General features: G+C 56.6%; 2 protein-coding genes across 8 annotated transcripts in view; both read right to left on the bottom strand.

The window, feature by feature from the left end:
* Nucleotides 1-847: 847 nt before the first annotated feature.
* LOC127049893 (heme-binding protein 1-like) lies at nucleotides 848-12,542 on the bottom strand. 3 transcript variants are annotated; one of them, XM_050951268.1, is made up of 7 exons: nucleotides 12,421-12,542; nucleotides 9,454-11,008; nucleotides 8,279-8,445; nucleotides 7,241-7,326; nucleotides 2,335-2,461; nucleotides 2,063-2,246; nucleotides 848-1,836 (listed from the first exon to the last, which is right to left on the bottom strand). In XM_050951268.1, the coding sequence occupies exons 2-7, from the start codon at nucleotides 9,480-9,482 to the stop codon at nucleotides 1,662-1,664; spliced, it is 768 nt and encodes a 255-aa protein (XP_050807225.1). In that variant the 5' UTR covers nucleotides 9,483-11,008; nucleotides 12,421-12,542; the 3' UTR covers nucleotides 848-1,661. The 3 variants fall into 3 exon arrangements, with proteins under 3 accessions (XP_050807225.1, XP_050807226.1, XP_050807224.1); XM_050951269.1 differs by lacking the exon at nucleotides 9,454-11,008 and having other exon boundaries at nucleotides 12,421-12,541; XM_050951267.1 differs by lacking the exon at nucleotides 12,421-12,542 and having other exon boundaries at nucleotides 9,454-12,170.
* A 2,387-nt stretch (nucleotides 12,543-14,929) lies between these two features.
* The window catches only part of KLC4 (kinesin light chain 4), a 54,862-nt gene continuing 52,620 nt past the window's right edge, over nucleotides 14,930-17,171 (bottom strand). For all 5 annotated transcript variants that reach the window (XM_050951201.1, XM_050951206.1, XM_050951202.1 and 2 more), the window contains one exon: nucleotides 14,930-15,890. In XM_050951201.1, coding sequence (XP_050807158.1) covers nucleotides 15,801-15,890 — 90 coding nt within the window. In that variant the 3' untranslated portion in view covers nucleotides 14,930-15,800. The remainder of the gene's footprint in view (nucleotides 15,891-17,171) is intronic.

The raw sequence follows: 17,171 nt of genomic DNA, 5'->3' as shown, positions 1-17,171 counted from the left end.
CTAGCTGAATTCCTGCCTGAACTAGAGCAGAGCTTTAGAAAAAACAGCCCAGGCTGATTTAAATATTCCCAGTGATGGTGAATCCCCCACCGGGATCCGTTGGTGGGAACTTCTTCCCTGCTCTCAAACATCTGCACCGTATTTCTAGTCTGAATGGGCCTAGCTTCAACTGGTATAAACCCTCCTCAAAGCTCTGGTCCCGATGCAGGTACTTACAGACTGTGACCAAGTCACCCATGGACTGAGCTCCTCAGGTCCTGTCTGGGCCCCTCGTGCACCATGGGGCGCTGGCTGGTTTCCCCTGCATCTAGCCCTTCCACTGAATTCAGCCAACTCATCCTGTCAGTAAGTCACTACGCCCCTGCTGCATTTGCCGTACAGCTGGATGTCATGTGGCCAGCTCAGGTGGTGTGTCAGGGTTGGCCGGGGAGGCTCCTGGGGCAGGGACACCAAGGACAAGGAGCGAGCAGTGAGCACCCTCCTACCAAGCCTGCTTGAGAGAAGCAAGAGCCCAGGCTGCCCTCATCTCTCGGAGCACAGGGCAGGGAACACATGGGCTGGACAGCCCCACACACTGTAGGGTCCACCCAGTCCCTCCAGACATAGTCCAGGAGGTCTCTGAAGCTGGTGGGACCAGCCAGGCCCATCCTTAGCAGCAGCTGCGGTGACGCCCTGCACTCAGGAGCAAGCAGCAGGCTGCGTGCATGCTGGCTCCGGCGGGGAGTGGGATCAGAACCTGCGCAGGGCACAGCTAACAGGGCCGTGGAGCCCAGCATTGGGTGCACTGTGTCTGTGAGGGGGCCCTTGTCTGGGCACAGCATCCCCAGCCAATCAGCTGCCACACACCCTGGTTTGAGCTGGATTTATTTCAGCCTCCCCCAGCAGCACACGAGTGTGAAACCAACCAATCAATGCACAACACAACACACAGTGACCCGCTGCTGCCCCTCTCTGCTCAGCCCAGGGCCGGGGCCACAGGCTCAGCAGCAGCAGCGCGGCGCGCGCCGACCAACAGGAAGGGGCTGCCCGCCACGGGCACGCAGCTGGGCAGATACGAAGGAGAGTCCTACTACAGGATCCCAGCTTTGCTTGCGAGCACCACCAGGCTGTTCCTGGGCATGCAGTCCCACAGCCCTGCTCTGAGCAGGGCAAGGCCCACCCCCAAGGCTGCAGCACAAACCCTCCCTGCTGCTGGCAAGGGGGGGCAGCAGGCAAGACATGGAGGAATGCTCAGTGCCCCAGGAAGTGCCACCCCAGCCATCACCCAAGGGACCTCTTTCAACCACAGCCACACACGGCAGCGGTGCCCGGCCCACCACTGCAAACAAGTCAGGACGGACAGCTCGAGCCCAGGCCAGCACCCTGGCACAAACAGGCATAAGCACCCGGCCTGGCCAGCCAGTCCCCATGTGCCCAGCCACACTCCCCACTTGGGCACGCTGCTTTCCATGCACGATGCCACACTGCCCCCTGCAGGCGCGGGAGGGACCCCGGCCAGCCCTTTGGCACATGCTGGTTTTCCTGGGGCTGGGTGTGGAGCAGGTCTCTTCGGGTCCAGCGCAGCGGCGCTCCTCTATGGCGACCAGTGCGTCAGGCTGTGCATTCATCTCCTTCAGCCAGAACTGCCATCGAAACCGGGGCCAGCACAGGCTGCGCTGCCCTCATTCCGCCCGCCGGATGAACCAGATCTCGTTGCGCCGCTGAGGGACGCTGGGGTTCTCATAGGCAGCCACCATGTAGCTTTCCCGCAGCACGGTGTCTGTGGAGCCCAGCAGCTCCCAGAGAAGGTGGATCTCCCGGAGGATCGTCTCCTCCGTCGTCACCCCATAGAAAACCCTGGAACAAAAGGGAGTGGCCACAGCCACCGGAGAACAGTCAACTGGCAAGCTCCCCTGCCCCCAGTGTGCCACCTATCCAACCCCTCCACACCCCAAGCCACCAACATGCCTCCCCTTCTCCTCCCCCATAGAGACGTTTCCTCCTCACTTGGGGCTGTTCCCCCCCGGGCTCAGGAAATGTTCCTCTCCCCCTCTCCCGGCCTGCAGCAATGGCAGGGGCTCACCTGGTCAGGACGCGGAGTGGCTGTCTCTCCACGATGCGGATATCAGGGTCCGTGGGGAGAGGGGGGTCAGGCTGGAACTCCCCTGGGAGGTAATAGGTAGTGGTGACGTCCCGCAGCAACTCGGTGCCCTCCTCATTCAGGCAGATCTCGTTCACCACAGGCACCGTCATGCCCAGGTAGCGGCCTGCAGGGAGGCAGGCACAGGGGGGCAGTGAGAGGGCGCCCGAGGGGTGGAGCCAGCCTCCCCCTGCCCCACACCTGCCAGCACACACCTGTGGAGTTCTCCTTGCAGATGTAGTGCATGAGTTTCATGAAGCCCATGGAGATGCTCTGTTCGTACATCGGCTCCCCCTTGGTGACACAGGCCCATTTCCCCGCTGGGTACAGCCGCTCCTCGCACTGAGACAGGCAGGGAGACAAGTCGGTCAGAGCCCAGAACAGGACAGGAGGCTGCCTGCTGACAACACCCCACCCCAACGGTCACTGCCAGTCACCAGGCGGGGGCAGAAAGCTCCTCTGGTCCATGGGCCCTGGCCACTAGCACGGTTGGCAGAACGAAGGGGGACACATCCCAGGCGCGTGTGGCCCAATGCAAGCAACAGGGTGGCACACCCAGGAGCATGGGCCTTAAAGCTGAGGAGTCCCACTGCTGGAGGACATGGGGGTTGTAAGGGGTCAGGCTAGGGAGTAATCCAGAGTACCCTGGGGTGTAAAAGTTCCCTGGACACACGCTCTGCATGCTGCACTGGGCTTCCTACCCACTTCCAGCCCCTGTTCTAAACAGATAGGAGAAGCTATAGCCAGGCATACGAGGGACCCTGTGGTACAGGACACCCTTGGCATTCAGCTGCCTCCAGCAGCTTTTCCTAGATACACTGCAGCTTCACAGATCCTGGGGCTCATCTCCAAGGTGCTGCAAACCCTGTCTTGCCCAGCTGCGAACTGGAGTGCCAGAGGAGACCCCCTCGTGGAGGGGAGGCTGTGGGGAGCAGGCAGCAGGCTGTGCCTGGCCTGGCCGGTAGTGCCGCAGGCCACATGCTTCAGTGTTTATGATCAGTTTGCTTGAAAGTGCTTTTGGGGAGCTGCTGCTCGCTAGTCCTCACTGGCCTTGCCCGGAGGGAATGACCTGCAGGACCGTGCTCAGTCAGACCTGCTACGTGCCCACTGTTGATTCAGTGCTGGGTGTCAGCCCTGTGTGAGAGAAACCAACACTTCCCCAACCAGAGGGAGAGAGCAGCCGGCCACCACCTGGAGAGACCGGGTGCTGGGAGAGGTGCAGCTAGCCTGGGCACTATGACAAGCTGCCCACCCCAGGCCAGAGCCACTGGCACCCACTTCCGGGCTCAGAAACAGATGCTAGCTGCAGCAGAAGGTCAGGAGCACAGAGAGCTACAGGAGTCAGACGGACCTTCCAGAACAGGACCCAGGTGGAGCAGATCCTGGTCGAGGGTAAAACCTGCCTCAGAAGTGCTAGGCTGAGGGTCAGTATGGTCACTAGGCAATGTTGTAGAGAACTCAAAGCCCATCCCGCTATGCAGCCGGAATGGCAAGACTCAATTACCACTCAACAGCGCTGGGCTCAGCCGAACCACGCAGAGCCGGGCACTTAAAGCACAGCCGTGCTGGCTCTTGGCAGCTCCCCAGCCTGGAGGGGCCAGGGGACCACGCCCACACTGGCTAGGGCTTCTGCACAAGTAATAGACTTGGAGGTTGTAGATTTCAAGGTCAGCGGAGACCTCCCTGCACAGCACAGGCCAGAGGATCTCACTCAGCGATTCCTGAAGGAAGCCCAGGAGCTAGAAAAGCCTCTGGTCATGATTTAACAGCTCCCAGGGCTGGAGTTGGGCCAGTTCTGAATTACAGCCCGTTAAAAGCCTGGGCCTGCTGTGGAGGCAGCATGCGGTGACGATTGAACGTCCCTCTGTTTGCTCCCCATGGTGGCATTTGCTCCAGGATTACCAGGGGCTCAGGCCCACAGGGCTCAGCTGGCATGTACGGAAAAGGGGACAAGAGCTTCAGCCTGCCCCATTTCCCAGCACCGAGCAGCCAGTGCAGGTGTCAGTCGCTAGGTCCATCCTGAGACCCACTGTCTGGGTTTGCAGCGAGGGAGGAATCCAGGAGGGAAACTGAACCAAAGAGTACTGGGGCGGTCTAAGAACAGACCGAGGGAGGGAGGCAGGAGCTGCTGGGGGGCAGAGTGAATCTCAGGGCTAAGGCAGGTCAGGAGATCTGCACACAGACACTCACTGGGTGATGGCCCTTTTCCCTGGGGAGGCTCCGGTCCTGCTGTGGGGAACAAACACTACTGGTCACAGCCCGACCCCAGGAAGGCTGGCAGGACCCGAACACAGTCAGGCCTGGACTATGGGAGAACGGCAGGATTCCACCTTGTGTGAGGAGGCAGCGCAGGGTCTGTCAGCTGTGTGGGGCACTCGGCGACCAGCAAGGGCTCCACAGTGCAGCTGGCCTGAGACAAGGACATCAGACAAGGACTAGAGAGAAGTCTGGCTCCAGCATCAGCTGCTGGATCTCACTCTGCCCGCTGGAACGAGGAGCACTCTAGGTCATGCACTTCAGCCTCAGCCTTGGGCGCCAGTGCCCTAGAGATCCCAGTGCTGCTCATGGTGGGCACTGCGCCACTTAGGTGAGCAAATTCTGCCAGCTGATGGGGCATCTGGACAGACTTTAATGCTACTTACACTGGGCACAGAATCACCTTGGCTCTTGGATCTCCAGACTTAACAGTCCTAGGCCCTTTGCCCCAACTCAGTCAGGCCAGAGGGGTTCTAGGGTCACAGTGCCACTTATGCCAACGGACCTTGAAAAGGTTAACTCCCTGTGCTGGGTTCCCTCGGGCCTATGGGCAGGGGCACTGAGGCAGGGCTGCTGGAAGAGGGGCCTTGCCCCATTCAGAGGCAGAGGCTTGGAGTCAGCCAACTCTAGGTGGCGCAGGTGAGCAAGGATCAGCTGATTCCCCTATAAAGGGCAGGGGGAAGGGAGAATCCAGCTGGCAAGCTTGGGCATGTGGCTCACAGAAGAACCCTTCCAGCTGGGGTTTTCTGCTGGGGAGGAGGCAAAGCAGGCAGGCCAGGCCTGGCATCTTCTCCAGCAGCAGACAGCGCCCAGGGCAGAGGCGCTGTGCCTAGCAGAAGGCTTGGGGGGAAGACTTAGTGTTTACTTGTCAATGTCACGTCACGAGACCTCCGTGAAGGGGCATTAGTGGACAGAAAAGCCTGGGTGGAGTTCATTTAAGAAGTAACTGAGACAGGCCACTGAAGAGTGACCTCAGGTCATGTGAGGGTGCTCAGGAGGGCACTGTGACAGCAGCCATGGTGACAGGCTGACGAGGGGTGGAGGCTCCAGAATGAAGCCAGAGGGCCTTACACAGCCAGAGAAGGGCAGCAGGGCACGGATGTGTCAGGAGAATGAAGCTCTCGGTGTTTTGTTTACACTTGCGGTGGTTACTGGTACAGACGAGCAGACGTTCCCCCTCGCCTTGGTTATCGATGGAGCATGCCTGGCTGCGAGCTGCGGGGCCTGGAAGAGATTGAACTCTGTCCAGGAGAGTACAGCTGGCGGGGGGTTAACTGAAGCAGTCAGCAGTGCTGGCTCCTCTGCAGATCCTCAGTGCCCCGTGGGTCGAGCCCTGGGCCACTCTAGTTGGGGCCGGCACCTTGGAGAACCCCTAAGCACTGACTTGTGGCCCTGGCAAGTCTGGGGACTGTGGTGCACATTTGCTAGGCATGGAGCCGCTGGGGCTAGTGGCTCTACACAAACTAGGACCTAGTTGCTAGGCCTAAAAAGCCTCCCTGATTAGCAGGGGCTTAGGCAGCCTTCCCCACTCTGCAGGGCTGGAAAAGCTGACGGACCCCAAGTCAGGCCAGTCCAGCAGGCAGAACAGGACACCAGCGGGGAAGCACCAAGGACAGAGCATGGTCCCAGCCTGCTGCGCCCTCAGTGGTCAAAAGGAGCTGGAGGGTAGCTGGGGCCACTGCTCCCCTTGCAGAGCCCTGCTCGGGGGGGGAGGGGGAGGCAGGCTGGCTGGCCCGAAGGCCAGGGCTCTCCGCGGGAGTCAGGAAGCTAGCAAGCAACCCACACAGGAAAGCCCCCAGAAGTGACACTGACTTCTAGAGACTACACAGCACTCTCCTGCATGGGGCAGAGGGGAGGAGCCCGAAAGAGACGCCCAGGCGGGCACAGAGGCAATGCTGGAGGTCAGCAGGTTGCTGGAAGGGTCTCTGATGACGAGGGGACCAGAGTGAGCACCTACTGGGGCTAGAACAGGGCTGGGGGCTTGTCCAACACTCCCCATCCGATGCTAGTGAACAGTACAAGGAGGGTGGGCCTGCCGTCTCTGGACAGGACTAACAGGAATTAAGTGACCGTGGGCACATGCCAGACTGCAGGGGCTCGGGCATGGAAAGGAGAATTCCTGCAGCCGTGCTCAGGGGACTCAGGTCCGCAGGACTGGGGAGACTCTACTCAGAGCAGGACACACGTGAAGAACATGCCCCTCGCATACACCAGAGAGAGACAGGAAGAGGCAAAGGCTAAAACACCAGGTGACCCAATGGGCCAGGGAGCAAATGTCAAGGTGCCCTTACCTCAGCTGGGCTCCTCCAGTCCAGCCCCAGCAGCCTATGTGACAGGATGATCTTACCCAGCTCGCAGCATCTCCCTCCCCCTCTTCCTGTCTGCTTGCACACTTGCTACGTCCTGGCTTCCGTTAGACCCGGAGCTCTGCGGAGCAGGAACCGTCTCTCACTCTGTGACTGGGCATTGTTAGCATACACAACGGCAGGGCAACACGACAGACGTGCAGCGCAGGGCGTGTCTGGTGAAGAGAGCTCTCCCGTCACCATGGTAACTCCACCTCCGCGAGAGGCGGGAGCTGTCCACACCAGCGCGTGGGTGGGGATCACTGCATCACTTAGGGGTGAGATCCCCCAACTGGATTGAAGCAAAGCACTGGTAGGGCATTATGGATCCGGGAGGGCCTGGGCTGGAGACGAGGGGTAGCAGCAGGAGGGCGCAGGACCAGGGCAGGGACAGGATCTGGGCTGTGGTTGTTTGCAAGGCCAGGGACCCACTGTACAGAGACACAGGGCACCCCCCGCACTTTCCAGGACACGGGCTGCGGGTGTGAAATCTGCCTGTGCCCAGAGGAAGGGTCCTCACCTTCTCATGCTGCAGCAGGGTGACATAGGGCACCGGCTCACGCATCTGTCTGTGCTGCGTCATCTGCATGATGGGAGCCGCCATCTCTGCAAAACCAAACAGACAGGAGAAAACGGGCCTGGACGGCGAGCAGGGCGGGGAGAAACGCACAGTCCAGAGCATCAGGGACCACGCAGCCCGAATACCAAGTGCTGGACGTGTGTCCGTGTGCACCCTGGCTGCGACTGGACACATCCCCAGCCCAGAAAATGGGTCGGCCTGTTCCCGCCCCCTCGTACCACTCTGTGGTAACCCCGATGCTGGATCTAGGCGCTTCTGAAACACACACCTGCTCAGAGGCGCTTCCGAGGTCTCCCCTGCCCCGAGAAGGGCGGACACGGAGGAATGACTGTCGCCGACATACAGGACTAGCCTCCCCGAACCTCGCCTCTTTTCTGGTTCCTGCCCCTACACCATCACTCCTGACCACTGGCTCCAGCTTTGACCCGACTCCAATGCTGACTCTTGGCTTGACTCCTGCTCTGACCGTGAGCCAACTGCCCACATCCCGGTTCGTAACAGCTGCTTGGACAACCCATCCCGGGTCACTTCCTGGCTGAAATAATGGGTGCAAGCCAACTGGGCGACCCAGGCCTTGGGCATCCCGACAGGACTTCCTGGGGGGCCTGACCTGCCAAGATGAGGGAGGTGCTGCTTCATCTGTCTCCCTTGGTGGAGACTTAGGGCTCCCAGAGCCCAGGTTCTAGACCTGCCGAAACGAAGAGCCTGACTCAGCTCCTTGTGTGCATGCTAGTCTCTCGGGCCATAGAAACCCTGTCAGCCTACAAAGGAACTGCTAGTTTCATATTTCCTGGGCCATGGGGCTTAGAGCACTGCCCTTGGAGGGTCAGTCCTCCCAGCGGAGCAGCCAGGAATGGGCCACACAGAAGCTGCAGGTGGAGAAGCCTCCACCTCAGCCAAGGCTTCCCTTTGAGACACTAAAAACACCTTGGAATGTCCAATTGTTGGGGTGGGGAAGGAACTCAGCCTTGCTCTCACCTTGAGGAAGGGTCACTTGGTGGGTGCTGGCCACTGTTTCCCAATGAGAGAACAGCCTGTTCTGTTCTTCCCCATCCATTGGCTCCTCATCTTCATCAAGGGACTCATCGTCCAATCCATTGAGGTCCTCCAGGGTAATGCGAGCCATGCCAATGCCACAATGCCTGCTGCAGGGGGAGAAAAGAAAAAAGCAGAGCGTTTAGTGCAACCCTGAGAGCCCGCAGGAAGAGGGAGAGCCATGTGTGCTCTAGATGCAAGGGAACCGCAGGCTTGGAGGGGTACATGCCAATACAAACAAGTTGGGGGGGCAAAGAGAGAGGGCAGGGCCTGGAAGAGCCAGGGATGAAGCTCAAGCACTGCTCTGTTCTCCTCCCGACCCCCTGCATTCAGTCCAAGAAGAGTCACCTGAGAAACTGAGGACTAGACTGGAGAGTCAGCAGAGACTGAGGTGACTCGGGTCGGGCAGTAGAAATGGTGCAGACAGTGCCAGTGACTTCCTGGCTGGTGAGGAAGGAAGGAAGGTCACAGCCCTGGGGATTATTAACAGCCCCAGAGCTGTGATCAGAACCCAGAAGTCCTGAGCTTATAGCTGCTTAGATACTTGTACAGAAAACATTTGTTAGCAACAACCGACTGTTGCCCTTTTGATATGTTGCTTCTAAGCAGCTGGCACCGTTATGGGGAGTGTTGTCTGACCAAAGGCGGCCTGCATTTTCCAATCTGTAAAACAGCTACAGTGCACACCAAAGCCATCGCTGTACCAGTGCCATGTCTTTTTCGTATTGCTGCTACAGGATTACTGCACTATACCTCCTGTACGTCATGCTGCCCGTCATACTGCATCAAGAAAGCAATACTGAGTTAATCTTATAAAAGTAGCAAGTTTTATTTTTGTTTTAAGATCAAACATCAACCATGACACAAACAGCCTTCCGCTCCCGTAAACATTTTTTGTACTCGCACTTAACTGTGACACCTTGTACACATTGTAAGTCACTGGATAAGGACATCTGCTAGGCAAATAAATAAATACATAAATAATAACCTAAAAGAATTATTCCAAATCAAAGAGAGTCATTTATACAGTGAGGATCAATTTGCACGTTAATTAAGCATAGACAAACTCACTCACTTCAGCTGAAAGAACAGAGAAGAATCAGAGCAAATTAACATACCCAGTTTTGTTTTGAAGATGGGACTCCATGTCCTGCAGACCCTGTCACCAAGTCCCACTACCTGGGAAAAGTGCCAGAGTGTGTGCAAAGCCTTCAACCGCTCAGAGTGTGTCGGATGTCCCCATTCTCTTGATTATCTTCTCAATTATGTGTTTCATCAATGCAAGCTTGTTTCTTTGGCCTTGCAGCAGCTGCAGCTCAGTAATTCCTCATCGGGTAGCTCTCCAAACGTGAGCAAATCCGCATCCCCAGCAGCTGCTAAGTCCTCTTTTTCCATGTTGACTGGAAGTGAAACATTGTTCAGGGAGGTCGCCAGTCTTCAATCCCCTTGTCGCGCACACCTTCCACTGGTGCAACACATTTGTCTTTCCTGTAACAACTGGATATTGTTGTCAGCTTTACATCTTGCCAGGTGGCAGCACCAAGATGAACACAATCTAGCACATTTCCAAGTTTCAGGCCTGTCTGAACATATGTGCGGGGTCCGCAGCAGGAGCAACAATAATCCGGTCTGCGATTTTTGATCAGTAATGTCCCTTCATGTTCTTAATCGCACCTTGAGCCATAGGCTACATCAAAAATGTAGCCTTAGGGGGTAAGAATTTGAGTTGAACGTTAGTGAGACCCATTCCTTGGGGGTGTGCAGAGCAGGTAGCCAGGAAGGGGCATATTTTACAGCTCGGCAAGCAAAGCTGATAATCCCACTTTTTCAGCCAGTTGATGAAAATCTCACCTGTCATCCAGGCATTCGCTGAACTAACAATTGAAGGGAAGTTTACTGAAATCCATCAGAAAGCATCTGGGTCATTTTGACTTCCCGATCAAAATGACCCAGCAGGCGTCTGTCACTCCCATCCACATTGGCATCAACAAGCACACTTTCCCTCCTCCCAGCTTTTCATTTTTTTGACATGTCCTCTGTCACAGAGCGCTTTCAAATGAAGTCCCGTTTAGTCAGCATTTCTTCCATCTCATAAACCGACCGTCACTTGCCTTAAAATCATTCAACCCCAGGGAAGCAGCAAACTGAAGAGGTTTTTCCTTGACTGTGGGTCCAGCAAGTAGTACTCCCTGTGCCATCTTTTCCTTGAACCATATAAAGACAGACTAGTCGACATCAGCAGCTTTTCCCTTCATGCCGACGCTTACGGCAGCTATTTGACTGTCTGTCTTTGTGCTTATCCTCACGTTTCCACATTCTGCCAGCAGCCAACCTGTGCAACTCCCACTTGGCTGCAGCTTGGTGTTGAGGAGCCCCGAGAGCTCAACAGTTGTGGATAATCTCTAGATTTTCTTTCACTGAGAAACTGCTTGGCATTTTGTCTGATGTTGCCACCAAAAAACGATGCAAGTAAGCGGAGGATGTGACATCACAATGTCATAAATGTTGCTCTAATGCAGCGGCTACGTTGCTGTTACCTACCGAGTGGACAACTCACAGCAGGGAAAGTGTTCCCAGGGGAAATGTTGCTCGTAAGCGGTGGGTGCTCTTGCAAGGTGTTGCTGCCAACAAGTGTCTACTGCATCTCCAGTAACAGACTTCAAAGTCGCAATTCTTCAACAACAAAAAAATAAAAACAGACTCCAGCGTGAAGCTGCAGAACTGGAATTAATTTGCAAACTAGATACCGTCGATTTAGGTCTGAATAAAGACTGGGAGTGGCTGGGTCATTACAAAACCTGAACTTAATTTCCCCAATACTAATTTCCCCCTACTGTTACTCACACCTTCCTGTCAACTGTCTGTAATGGGCCACTCACTTACCACTTCAAAAGTTATTTCTCCTTCCTTGGTATCCTGCTGTTAATTGATTTATCTCATTACACTGATTTAACACTTGGTAAATCACCCCCATCCTTTCAAGTATTTATACCTGCTCCTGTATTTTTCACTCCATGCATCTGATGAAGTGGGTTCTAGCCCACGAAAGCTTATGTCGAAATAAATTTGTTAGTCTGTAGGGTGCCACAAGGACTCCTCGTTTTTTTGGTTCTAGATACAAAACCGCCATCTCTGGGGAGAGCATCTAGGTCAGGGGTAGGCACCCTATGGCACGTGTGCCGAAGGCGGCACGTGAGCTGATTTTCAGTGACACAGTCACTACCCGGGTCCTGGCCATCAGTCCGAGGGGCTCTGCATTTTAATTTAATTTTAGATGAAGCTTCTTAAACGTTTTAAAAACCTTATTTACTTTACATACAACAGTTTAATTATATATTATAGACTTATAGAAAGAGATCTTCTGAAAAACGTTAAAACGTATTACTGGCATGTGAAACCTTAAATCAGAGTGAGTAAATGGAGACTCAGCACAGCACTTCTGAAAGGTTGCTGACCCCTGGTCTAGGCTGCCATGCCCCCAAGGCAGCGACTGGGCAAGCCAAGGACACTGCACAGCTGTGCGGGTTTCCTCCTCCTGTGTCTGAGCGCTGGGACCATCAGCTCTCCCACCTAGGGGCCGGCCAGTCAGGTCCGCACTTCGGCTCCCAGGGACGTGATTACACTGGTCACACCGACCCTGGCAGGCATCTGTAGGCGGGGGTCTCTCTACTGGCAGCATTACGTGACCGTGGCCGGCTGGCTTCGTGCCCGGGCAGCGGCTGTGAAAGTTCTTCGCAAGGCGACGGCAGGAGAGGCCCCGGCTCGGCCCCCGCCCCGTTACCCGGGACCGGGGGACTCCGGATTCGCTCCTTGTCCGTGTAAACGGGCCGCCCGCCGGCCGCGGCGCCCTGCAGCGGGGAGTTCCGCAGGCCGATCCCGCCTGGGGCGGGGCAGGGCAGCACCTGAGCCCATCTCGCCGGGTGCCTCCCCGCCCGGCCCGCGGAGCCGGGGCCCAGGAGGGGCCCCACAGGCAGCGCTGGGCGCCGGGGACCCAGGAGTCCGGGCGCTGAGGTCAGGGGTCACAGGTCACGAACGCCAGGGGGGCCCGGGGCCGGGCAGGACCCCGCGGGGGGAGGGGCCGTTACCTGGCACTTCCTGCTCCGCGCCCGCCCCGGAACTTCTTCGGCCTGAGGCCACCGGCCCGGAAATCCGGTGACGATTCCAGCAGTCTGACGTAACCCGCATAACGGCAGAGTGGACCTGTGACGCGGTGACCCGGAAGCGAAGCGGATACTTCCGGTCCCGCCCACACCCGACGCATCAGTACGGGGGGGCCGGCGTGCCAGAGGGGCGGGGCGTATGGCAGTGGGAGGGGCCATCATCGGGGACGGCGGAGCTGTGCGGCCGAGGGGCGCGGCCACTGGCAGGGGCGGGGTCTGTTCCTGGGGCGTGACCGAGGGGCGGGGCCCAAAACTAAAGTCCCCTCCTGGGGCGGGGCTGGGGCAGCCCTTTGGGGCGGTGCTCCCTGCCTATTGCCCCGCCCCCACCCTCAGGCCCCGCCCCCACCCATTGCCCCGCCCCCATCCCCAGGCCCCGCCCCCATCCCAGCTTCACCTCACCTGCACCCTGAGCGAGGCTGGCCACGGGGCAGGCCCGTCCCTAGCCTGGCCTGGGGTGAGCCTCCCCAAGGCGCGGCCTGGCCGTGCTAGTAGCACATGGCCGTGGTGCTCGTTAGGGTAACGATGGCAGCCCGGGAGTGGCTGAGCCAGTGCTGCCAGCCCCAAATGATCAAAACTCACGAGTCAGGCCCAAGAGCGGCTCAAAAGAGGAGAGTGTGAAAGAAGTAACCAATCGGGGTTCTCTGGACTCTGAGCCTTCAGGTCACATTCAGGCTTTAGGTTGTCGAGCTTTTCCACAGCCCCAGGGGCCAGCTGCGTCCCTCTTTTGAACAAAGGAAGCTGAGCTGCTCCTCTGCGCCCATGATTCAGGAGTCAGTGCTTTGTAATGACCACCATCAGACTTGCAGTAAAATCAGGGGAGCTGGCAACACAGCGAGGTTAGTCAGAACTGGAGAGGACCGTGAGGAGCGTCACAGGGAACTCATCCAGGCTCGAGAACAGGCAGCAAGATGGCAAATGAAATTCAGTGTTGAAAAATCCAAAATAATACACACAGGAGGGAACCATTTGAACTATTCAGACATGTTCCTGGATTCTAAATTAATTGTATCAATACAGGAAACAAACCTAGGCATGACCATGAGCCACTCAGTGGAGACCTCTGCTCAGTGTGCAGCTGTGCTCAGATAAGCAAACAGTGTTTGGCTGCAGTAGGCATGCGATGGAGAACACAACGGACTGTCATAAATGCCATACCATAAATTACTATGGCAGTCTCCCCAGCACAGGGCCCCCTTTTCATACAGGATATTACAGAACTAGAGGGACTGAGAAAAGGGCAGTGAGAATGATCAGGGACCAGGCAAGCTCGCATATGGAGACAAGTTGAAAAGATTGGGATTGTGTACGTTAGAGAATAGACAAGAGGGAACATGATCAAAATCTATAAAACCAGGACTGGGACAAAGAGGGGAGATCAGGAGCTTCTATCCACCTTTTAACACAAGAACAAGGTGACTGACGTTTAAAGACAGCAAATTCAAAACCGGTAAGAGGAAACACTCTTTCCCATAATGCACAATTAGCCTGTGGAATTCACTGTCACCGGATGTTGTTAAATCCCATTTAGCAGCATTCACAAAAGGCATGGGCATTCATTGGGTAACAACAATATGCAGAGTTATAATAATAAATACCGAAAACAACCAGAGTTTTGGAAGGACTATAAACCCTAATGCTTCATGGCAGAAGCCAACCTCTAACTAATAAGGTTAGGAGGAAGCTTTCCCTGGGGCAGGGTATTCCACAACTACCACTGTCAGAGACAGGGTACTGGACTGGGTGGACCTCCCACCCCCAGTTGGATCCAGTGTTGCATGCCGAGTTTCTTTTGTAACTCTACAGCCTGCAGCTGGGGTGTTCAGGATGGAAAGCTGGAGAGACCACCAGGCATTTCACCCCCAGCAGCCTCCCATGTGTTTAATGCAGACAGCAGTTGAGAGCAAGGGATCTGCATGCAGCCAGAGGCTGGTGTGAGACCAAACCTCTTTCTCCCTTGGCAGCATGGCAGGCCCAGCTGCCAGTTGAGTCTGCAGACAGGCTAGTCAGGTGTCAGTCTCCAGCACCTGGGGCTTGGCACAGAGGAGGATGTGGGGGCTTGTGACTAGCCAGGCCTGGGAGTTAGGAGTGGAGCTGGGCGACATTTTTCAGACAAAACTTTTTTCACCAAATAATATATGTTTGGAGTGACCACAACATTTCACAAATTCGTGTCCAATTTGCCAAATTGTTTCATCCAAAAATTCAGAAACAGTTAAAATATTTGATTTTTTGATTCAAAACAAATTTTTGTTTCAAATTTGACTCCCCTTCTATTACTTTTGTAAGGTAAAATCCCTCCAAAACCAAACATTTTGTCTGACCCGAAACACTCTTTTTCTTTGGTTCAGCCACTGAGCTCTGTAGCTAGGAGCCGCTGTCTGTATTTGCCGGAGTGCAGCCAGCCCTCCCTCCCCACTGGCTTGGAGGCTTTCACCACAGTCCTACCAGTGATTTTTTATTTAATAAAATAAAGTACCATAATCAGAGGTAAATCATGGGTAACAATGAGCCCGCCAGCTCCCCCGGTGCCCATGCACTGCTCTCTCCATGCTAAGGCAGACACAGGCAACACGGCGAGATCAGGAACCAGGCTTGCAGAGCTCCTAGGGATGCCTGGGCTGAATCCCATAGGTGAACTGCCCAGGAAGGTTGCAGGGTTGCCATGACCCTTCCAGCCTCGTTCTCTGGTTCCCAGGGAGCTGAATCAGAAGAACCCCAGTCCTGGGCACTGGGTGGTGCTGAGGTGCTGAGGTTGGGGAGCAGTTGATAACTAAGGAGAGGGCAGTGCTGAGGGGGGTGAGCCCTTCACAGCTGAAGGGACAGGCCTCGGGGGGATGGTGAAGGAGCCCGCAGGTCTGTTTTGGAGCACCCCAGGTGCTCCTCTCAGCCAGCCCCTGCCTGGGGAAGGGCTGGCATCAGCCCCAGGGAGTGGGAAGTCTCCACCCCTCAGCTCTGATTGCCAAAGCCACAGGTAATCGCTGCTGGAGCTCATCTCTGAGCAATGCTCTAAGTGCTGCCCCCAAAGCCGCTAGTCCCTGGCAGGTACCAGGCCCAGGCAGGCAGCAGGAAAAGGGAGGCTCTGTGTTGTCTCGTGGATGGTGCTCCCCACTCCACGCAAGGGCACACCTCTTCCAGGGGCAGTGTCTGAGACAGGGCAGGCTGGAGCTCTGGGCCACGGGGGAGCAGCTGGAGTGTCAGGCAGTTCAGGGTGCTGGAGGTGGTGCCGGAGCCACAGGGTGCAGTCAAGCAGCAGGAGCATCTGAGATGGAGCCAGGAGGGGCTGCAGAGAGGAGCCCGGAGGTGGGTCAGTTGGAGGTGAGCAGGGAGCTGTGAGAGGACAGATCCACGCTGCTGGCACTGAGGCCTCTCCTCTCTGCCCAGAGGCCCGGGGAATCCTGAAAAACAAACCACACCATTCAGGATCCCACGTCCCCGGCATGCAGGCCCATGCCCAGACAGCTTCCTGGGGGAATGCACTGCCTGCCCTGCTCTGAGCTGAGCCCAAGGGGCCATGTCCTCTGAGCTCCCCCAGCAGCAACCATTCAGGTTAGCTTATGCCCCAACCCCATCTCAGTGGCATCACGTCTGATTTTCCTAGTGACCACAGACAACATCACAGGAGCTGTTGGGGGAAGCTGGAGGCTTTGGCACCTGGGGAGCAGCTCAGAGGGGAGGGGGGCAGTGTGGATTTAGCACATTAGCAGGGGAAGGGGGTGTTTTTTTTAAGTGATCATCAGTGAATACATGAGTGTTGACATGTGACTGTCATCACTAGGCTCCAGAGTCACAAGCTCATCAATAGAAATGAGTCAGTTCAGCCCTCTCCAAGCTACTGTTTCAGGCTGTCTGCACACCCAGGCAGGCACACGCAAGGGTCATGCTTCTGCCACGTTTAAAGTTTCTTCCAACAACATGGGCTCGGTTTTTGTTTTTAATAAACGCTCAGACTCTGGCAAACAGTTCTGCAGCAAACCTCCCATCCACGGAATCCTACAGTCCATCCCGGGGCCAGATTCACTCATGGGCTTGGAAGATCATGGTCCAGCCTGAATTGTCCCAGACACTGGCATACATGGCCCAGGGCTCCTTCCAGAGCCTATCAATGCTGCTCCCTAGTTGGGCACAGGGCTGGGTACTGAGCAATGCTGCCCTGCACACCGTGCCCATGGCCTGGCACCTGCAGGAACCAGGGCTGGCACACTGCTGAGTTCCTGGATTGCAGAGTCAGTCATGGGCCTGAGCAAAGCCAGGGCGGTGGCTGCACGCGGGCAGACAGCTCCACTGAATAGCTGTGAGGGCTCCCAGGTCTCTGCTCAGCACCTAGGAGCACTTCAGGCTATTCCTGCCCATGAGCATTTCCCTAGCCCCCATCCCCGGGGAATTTCAGACGCCACTGCCTCAGCCCTGCCTCCCCCCAGCCCGTACCCTGCTGCCCTGGCCCTGCCTCCCCAGCCCGTACCCCTGCTGCCCTGGCCCTGCCTCCCCAGCCCGTATCCTTGCTGCCCTGGCTCCACCTCCCCCCAGCCCATACCCCTGCTGCCCTGGCCCTGCCTTCCCAGCACATACCCCTCCCTGCCCTGGCTCCACCTCCCCCCAGCCCATACCCCTGCTGCCCTGGTCCTGCCTTCCCCAGCACATACCCCTCCCTGCCCTGGCTCCACCTCCCCCCAGCCCAT

Source organism: Gopherus flavomarginatus, chromosome 4 (genome assembly GCF_025201925.1).
Source record: "Gopherus flavomarginatus isolate rGopFla2 chromosome 4, rGopFla2.mat.asm, whole genome shotgun sequence".
NCBI classification, from domain to species: domain Eukaryota; kingdom Metazoa; phylum Chordata; order Testudines; family Testudinidae; genus Gopherus; species Gopherus flavomarginatus.
The sequence above is the reverse complement of the archived record's forward strand: the minus strand, read 5'-3'. Positions and strand labels throughout refer to the sequence as shown.

What these genes read in the sequence shown, in the direction of transcription:
- LOC127049893 (XM_050951268.1), bottom strand. Translation starts at nt 9,482, where the DNA reads ATGGAGTCCCATCTTCAAAACAAAACTGG. An exon ending in CATCTTCAAAACAAAACTGG is followed by an intron (nt 8,446 to 9,453) that starts GTATGTTAATTT and finishes CTCCCCCTGCAG; the next exon opens with CAGGCATTGTGGCATTGGCA. An exon ending in CCAAGTGACCCTTCCTCAAG is followed by an intron (nt 7,327 to 8,278) that starts GTGAGAGCAAGG and finishes TTGGTTTTGCAG; the next exon opens with AGATGGCGGCTCCCATCATG.